We start from the raw sequence: 8220 nt of genomic DNA, 5'->3' as shown, positions 1-8220 counted from the left end.
CTTCCGTAAACTTTGAGAGGATGTAGTAAATTAGTACATTTTTGAAGCAGGAACTACTTAACATGAAACAAATGGGAACATGCGAGCTAAATATGAGGTCTACAAGTTCATTTTATAAAGTAAAAGCACTCCATGTTACCTCTCTGGTTCTGTGAGGAAGGGAAATGGAACAGACACCTGTTCAGTGTGGACTTAAAACACTGATGCATTTCAATGGAATAGATATGCCTTGTGGCAACATGTGTCTTCATCCACACAAATTTCACCATAGCTTACAACCCACTGGTTTGCCTTTCACACAGCTTGAGAGTTTTCATTCGCTTGACCTCCATTTTATTTCTTTATTGTCACAGTCCATCAATTTGGCCGTCTCTATAAGGTTTTATTCTATAACTATTCTTCTTTTTTTTCTGTCTGCTCCTTTCTGTCGATAGCAACCAGCTAAACTGAGCACCCATATATCATTAAATAGAAACATTTAGTTGTTCATGTTAACTTTGCTCATTTTCTTGTTCATTTCATTATTTTCCTCTGTCATTGCCTCATTCTGTAAACAAGTGCGTCTAAAAAAGCAAAAGCCTTTGTAATAATCATAAATCCTCATCTAGATTCCATGTTCTTTAACTTTCCATTTCCAGAAAAGTTTTAGTTACAAGTTCCCATTGATGTACCTTATACTGATTCTAACTAATTACTGTATGTATACAATAGCTGCATTCAGCATCAGTTAAATGCTATATCTCAGACTAATACTGCAACAGGAGAATCCTTAAGATGCAAGACAATTGAAATTTTGGCATGGGCTGAAACCCACACTGAAGTTAGCAGAGTCATGTCTTTTTTGAATTCCCCTCTGTGCAGAGTGATGTTGTGGAACATCCTATAATTTTAGTGCTGCGACAAGAGTGAATGCCTGTTTTCATTAACCAAACCTCAGCGGGAATATAACCGTCACGTAGGTCAGAACTGTGCATGTGAGCACTAAGAAAACTCTCTGTCAAAGATGAAAATAGTATGAGGATTATTGTTTGATATGGCGTTCTCTTATAGTCATAGGATGGAGGAAGATTAGTTTTAAATACCAGTAACAGCTTTGGTAACAGTATAGACCTACATATTTTATTTACACTACTTTTATATGTAAAAACTTGACTTAAAAGTAACAATAACAATAGTAACAAAAGTAACAATAAAGCACAGGCCCAGAGTTCAGACTATTGTGATAACATCCCTCAATAAAATCAGGGCAATATTTTTCCATAATGCATTGTGCTTTTTAACAGACAGCTCATGTTGTAGTTTTGTGTGAGGGAGCCTTTGGGTTACAAGACACAGCAGAGCCGTAAGTGCAATCCTGACTTTACTGGATTACGGAACTCAGAATCTAGACTTTATGTGGACATCAACAGTCTGTTTGGGTCACACGTTATCGGGATATATCGTGCATGAGCACACATCCTCATAAATTGGCCCTGATAACCACGCTAGTGTAAAATATTAATACCGAGAAAGGCGTAATAAATATCATGGATGCTGAGCACAATTTACATTTCTGCCACCATCATCAGTCCGGAAAAAAGAAAAAAAAATGTGTGTAATTATTTTTTCATGCCCCTGCTCCTACTCAAAGGAATTTCTGGAGTGAGCGAGTTTCGAGTACCTGCGAAGTACCCTGCAAGTCGTCAATTGCTTCTGATCGCTAATATTCTGTGATTTTGTTGTTGTTGTTGTTTGTTTGTTTGTTTCCCCTGGAGACCTGCATTACTTTTGCCTATTTTTTTCTAATCATATGTTAGCAGTACGTGTTTAGCCGGTTAATACAGTTACACCTGAGTGAGAAAGTCAAGATTTTTTTTCCTCTTTTATGTCATACACACATGTGAAAGCGATGTTTTGTTTGAAAGCATAATCTTTATTTACAACCGTCGAACAGAATTAAGATAAACGTTAATTTCGTACTCGGAAATGATGGGTCGGCCAAACTCTTTGACCTAGTTATTTATTTATTTTCTTATGTATATTTTTATTTGCAGGGCACATTCAGCGATGCTCACACCAAGTCGCCCTCAAGTGTCAGTTCAGAGATGTCTGCAGCGACCTCAATGCCAACAGCGATGGACATAAATATATCGACACACCCACATTAGTCACTGAGGCTCATTTTTACGGCGGTCAGTTGCCCGCTCTCTTTATACTCTATTGGCTATTCGCTGCCTTTGCGGCATACATGGACAAGGAAATTAGTACTTAACAGGAAAGAAAAAGAAACATGCATATTTAACACTTGAAATAAGATTATCGCCGGTCCTTCGACCCCATTGACCGTTTGAAAGTATTTCCATACAGCACGTAACCCGCATGTGAGGAGATTAAGCGTGAGACAAATATTTGAGCAAGAGGAGCGGTTTCCTTGCGCAGAAGCGCGGGCTTCCGAGTGACGGCGGAGAATCTAGTCCGGCTCTTTGCTGGAGCTCTAAGCACGCAATAGGGAGCTTCACACTGACGTTTCACCAACAGCCACGCGCCGAAAGAGAGGAATCGAGCCTATTATTACATACTTCACAACACCTTGCAGAGACAGCCAGAGTCGCAAGTGTAGCTCTCACAAGCCTGTAGCCGCGCGCAACTTCAGGACACTCAAGCCAGAGTTGCAGCATGCTCCACATTCGGCACTCAGTGTTAAAACATATTCAACGGGCAACAGTGTAACGTCGTAGAACAATTTTGGAAAGTATATTGATTTTTTACCAGCTAATGTGATATTTTACCCCAATTGGAATGATGTGGACCTTACACGACAACACTGGATTTGTTTTCTTTTTCTGTTTATGTCTCCAGGTTGGATTTTCCCTTGAAGGTAAGTGTAATATCCAATACGCAACATCAGAAGTAGGCATTGTTGTTGTCTATCCCATATAAATACAAAAAAGTCGTCTACTCAATGAAACTCTAGTCCTATCGTGAAATCGAAAAAGAAGCAGATCGTAAAAGATGTGTCATTTTTCTGAGCTTGTGAGAATAACTCCAAACAAACCTGGAAGAATCGTGGGCTATATGTGGATCTATATTATAGATATCACTCATACACTAGATGAAATCAACTGTTGATTGTACGACTAGCAGCAAATCAACCCCTAAACATGTTTTTTGTAATGTTAATGAACGTATGATACCGGTTCTTTGTAAAAGCTCAACCATAAACGTTGTAAGGGAATAACTTTGAAGAGACGCCATGCGCGACTTGCATTTTAAGTGGCGGATCTGCAGAAATTGGGTTCGATTGTGGTGAAACGGACTGCGGCGATTTTCAGCACCACGGACAGCTCTCTGAGAGAAGGCACCATAGAAAGCTTAGTCAACGTATTTTAGACTGCTTTAGCTATTCAAGAGATATTGCAGGTTGACAAGATTAAGGTCTGTATCATTACACCACCTTGTCAATATTTTTAAATGAAATAACAAAGTCGAGAGCGCTAAAACATTGGATGTTGATAAGACATAAAACTGAATTGATTTCGGAACATCTGTCTTCACCAGCTTCGCACTTTTTGGTGCTTTGTCTGCTACAGTTTCATTGCTGTTAGGGTGGATCATTCTTCATTCTATTTTCAACATGTGTTGTCAATCACCTTAAAATAATCTCAGAATTTACAAACAGTGACAGTAAAAGGGGGGGGGGGGGGGGCTAAATAAAATACATTTACAGTCGATTTTGTTCATAAATTGTTAACAGTTTTATTTGTTATACTACAGAATTCCACTGTCTCCGTTATTACACAAAAGCCTAAAAATACGTTGACCTGAAATTTCGAATCAAGACTGTTAAATTAATGTTGCTACTGCAATGAAAAAGTACCATGGAGCGCTTTAAGAAAACTTTATTTGCCGTAAATGACAGCTAATTTAACCTTTCTTTGTGGATTGCAGGGAAGTTTACCGATTTCCCCTCCAACATAACTGCCAGGGAGGGACAGAACATTGAAATGGCGTGCGCCTTTCAAAGTGGAACGTCTTCAGTGTACTTGGAGATTCAGTGGTGGTTTATAAGAGCGCCGGAGGAACCCACTCCTAGCGAAGAAGAGGACACTGACACAGAGGTACCAAAGAACATTTTAGGAATACGCTACACACACACACACCCGGCCCTAAAAAAAAAAAAGATAGAGAAAATGCATCGATGCTGCTGCTTGCTGGCGTAGTTTTGTATTGCTGTGACCTAAAGAGTGTATCGGTTCAGTAGTCGGACTGGTGCGTTCTCGTTAGAACGCACCCAGTACATCCAGTGTACACTTAGCCCGTCTCACATTCGTGTTTCACACTTGTCTGTTGTATTACAACAGACGCCATATACTAAGGTAACAAGTTTTCCAGCTTTTGCCAAAGTCTTTTCTAATATATAAAAATTAGATTACATTACAATGCAATATGAGCCCAACCAAGATTTGATTACTCTGACTGTCCACATTAAGCTGCATTGGGAAGCTGGTTTTTATCCATACTGTGCATAAGTATATCACCACATCTCATCTGCAGAGATGCTATTCACTACACACTCAGTGGCGCATCAGCTGTATTCCCACTACGGCAAAGCTCCCATCTTCATCAGTTCACTTCAGTGTCTTTTATTCTTGTGCAACTGGCATGATCTGATGCATTTCACTGTGTCAATTAACTCCATTCAATAGCCAATTAACTCTATTCAAAATGCTCAGTGCATCTAAATGGAGGTTCTTGTATTTCGGTGTTGTGGAGTCATTTATCCATCATGCAGTGTGTTTGAATATCCCCTCGAACGGATAGCAGACGAGTTTGTACAGATTGATTTGTGCCAGATGTACTGTAAGATCCTCAGTTCTCATGCTTGTTAGGGATATGATCCATTCCGTTGGCCATGACTTGCAAGACCTTGTTTTGAAGGACAAGACATTGGGCATGTCTAAAGATTACATCAGTTTGCATTTATGATGACTCTGACTGACAAACAACATGTTTCTCTCTCTGACCAACTGTATACTCGATTTAGAGACAAAAAGGACCTATATGAATAAAGCCTAGAGATTATCTTTTTTTTTTTTTTACTCTTATAAAATTATTAACACGGTCAAATGGCAGTAAGTGCAAATCCAGTTTACTTTTGACAGAATAAGCCGAAATGTTAGAAACCTTTAATGATATTCTGTGATATATTTATCAATAAACTTGCTTAAGTGTACTTTGGATGTATTGCTTAGATATGTGTATGATACAACAGTGTTCCACATACACTAAGCAGATGTTCTACTGGGTCATGACGTCAGTGTTTTATCAAAGGACTCGTCTTCGTCCTGAAAATCAACCGCACTTCGGTTGCTGTTACTTAATTCTGTTCAGCATTCACGGTTGCTTTGCACATTTTAGGGAGGGGTGTGTGGGGAGGGTGCATTTGGCAGCCTGTCATCTCTGACATCAAACAAAGTCCTGCTTCCTTTGACAAACGTCTTTCACTGACTGAGACTACACAATGGAGAGAGGAAGAAGGGGAATTTTACCCCCTTTCTTTCTCAGAAAATCCACACAGCATTAATACTGCTATTACTGGGCTATTGTTGTCCCTTACCAAGCACACATTGCCAGGAGCTTTGATCCATATGATCCATCCATTTTCGGTGTGTTCATGTATACCCAGCATTGTTCAGTGAAACTCATTCTTCTCCCAGGCCATGCTGGAGATGACAGACAGCTGTGTCCTTTATGAATCTAAGTCTGATAATAATAATAATAATAATAATAATAATAATAATAACAATAACAATAATAGTCATAATAACAACAATAATCATAATCATAATCATAACAACAACAATAATAATAATAATATTAATAAAAAGAAAAATGAATGGAATGGAATGGAATGGGGAGAGGATTGAAGTTGCATTCCAACTAAAAAAAGACTTTCCGGACAGTGGGAATAATAAGATGTTTGTGTATTGGCAAATGGATTATACTACAATATCAAAGCACACGCTTCTCAGAAAGCTCCACAGGGAATGATCTGTGAATTATGGTCCAGCACAATGACAAAGAGATAGGTTGACTCCACAGCTTACAGTCTCTATCAGAACGCATTCATTACGGACTGGTCTCTCAGATAAGGATTAAACCTAGTCCTGGACTAAACTAAAATGCATTCTAAATAGAGCTTCTCCATTAAATGTGATGTTTTCTGGGACTAGTCTTAATCCCTGTCTAGGATGTGAACCCAGAAGATTTTACTCTTACTCTAAATATGAGGGCATAAAATTATTATGACTACTACTCTTTCATTGTCTGTAGTAATGAGAAAGGCATTAATGCATTATTTTCTGACTCCTTTAATACATTTGCAATGGGAAGTTATCTTGTCATACTACAGTATTCCCTTCTATTCAGGGAAAAGAGACTTGTGCTATCACTCTAATCCACATATTGTTGTTTTCCCAATATATCATTTTCAGTCCAACTCTTCACAATCCATAAAACTGGAAAAACTATATACTGTGGGATTAGGGGTAGATAAAGAGAGTTATTTTTCTTTATGAGGGAGAAATCTCTCTGGCTAAAGGAAATATCATGATTTTGTGACAACAAACAATGCACTTAAATTGTATGATTCTACAAACTATTAAAATATGGGAGTAGTATCCATTTACCTTTCAACTTTGATTGATGTGTGGAGTGCAGAGGTGGAAGTGTTCTACCTTGACTTAGATAATGGGGCCATTTGATTTTGTAATTTTATGATTTCTGCTTCAATGGCAAAACACATTTGTATGAGTGCTTAGTTCTCTGCCGGTGTTGTGAATAATTCTGTGGGTGAGTAATTCTTAGTAATTCTATTCATCAATCTCTTTAAAACTTGAATGCCCAAGACCTTCACTTCTTTATACTGACTGGTCAATAACTGCATCAGCTCAAGCTGCAGTTTTCAGATGGCTTGTACAGAGTTGGGTTCAATGTTGATTTGATTCAGTTTGATTTATCCTCGCGGTGGACTTTGAATATGGCTGATGAAAGACAAAATCTGAATACTTCTTTCATGTGTCCAATCGGAGGAGAGGAACAAATAGAAACAGCATATGCAGAACTGAAATTCAGCAGACCCAAATATATTCACTTTATGAGATATGCTAGTGTTGAAATACTGGGCCCGGCTGATATGTGCCAGATTTTAGCAATTAGATACTCTTTACAAAAATAAACAAATAAAACAAAACAAACAAACAAACAAAGAAGATTATACAAGAGATGTCAGAAATGGAAGATTCTGTGGTAGTCCCATTATTGGAATGTGCTTGAACTGCAGTATAGGCTCAGCAACTACACATGACAGTTATTACGTATAGGCGTTTTGACTGGTTATAGCACTAACTCAAAAGGCCTGTTCCTCCCATTTATGAACCAGCATGTCTGACAAATCTTGGGTCCTAAGAACCACAATGATTATTTATGTGTAATATGGTCAATAAATACCAGAATAGCTCAGTTAACTAAAGTAAAAGTTTTGACTGGCAGTGCTAGGGCAGCCATTTCAGGCAATTCAACAACTGTTGCATTGTGGGACTTTAAAAATTAAGCACCATAAGATATCTCGCCTGAGTGAAAACAGCACTCAACCAATGTGCAAGAGACTGTCTCTATCCATCTTCCATCTCCCTCTATCAATCAGGGGTGGAATATTTGAGTGGTCAAGGCGAAAACTCATTGTCAAGAGAAACTCACAGGTCCCCAATTTTAAATATGTAGTTGGTCACACACATACGGAAGAATCAAATTATAAAACAGGCTATTATTGTGCACTGGTGAAAAAAAGTCTTGTGAGACTGTGTGAAATACTGAGAATGATTGTTGGGATTACGTGATGGTGTTGTCATGATGAAACTGCACCCTGTCATGTATGCTATGATTTTAACATGACAGTAACAGAACTTGACTTGTGCTTTAAATAAACCTGTCATAAATCTCAAACACGAAACACTGACACTTAAAATTATGGCATTCTTATGCTTGAGTTTCTTAATAGTTATGTAAGGTACCAGAAATGTCATTCTTAGCTTTCATGACTTATTCTGACAATCTGTCAGGCTCACAGCTGAATAACATAGTCATGAGCTTAGCTTTAAAATGACAGAAAGACAGGAGAGAAAAAATAAAATAGCTGCCAACGGCAATTGTGGGGTCCAAGAAGAAGGGCATTCAGAAATT

The 8220-nt window shown here is 38.3% G+C and overlaps 1 protein-coding gene across 1 annotated transcript in view; it reads left to right on the top strand.

Annotated features, from left to right (window-relative positions):
- Positions 1 to 2778: 2778 nt before the first annotated feature.
- Positions 2779 to 8220, top strand: part of vstm2a (V-set and transmembrane domain containing 2A) — a 30723-nt gene continuing 25281 nt past the window's right edge. The window contains exons 1-2 of the mRNA XM_030770184.1: positions 2779 to 2857; positions 3928 to 4097. Coding sequence (XP_030626044.1) covers positions 2779 to 2857; positions 3928 to 4097 — 249 coding nt within the window. The remainder of the gene's footprint in view (positions 2858 to 3927; positions 4098 to 8220) is intronic.

The sequence above is a fragment of the Chanos chanos genome, chromosome 3, assembly GCF_902362185.1.
Source record: "Chanos chanos chromosome 3, fChaCha1.1, whole genome shotgun sequence".
NCBI lineage: Eukaryota > Metazoa > Chordata > Actinopteri > Gonorynchiformes > Chanidae > Chanos > Chanos chanos.
Note: the sequence above shows the minus strand (reverse complement) of the source record. Positions and strands in the feature narration are given on the sequence as shown.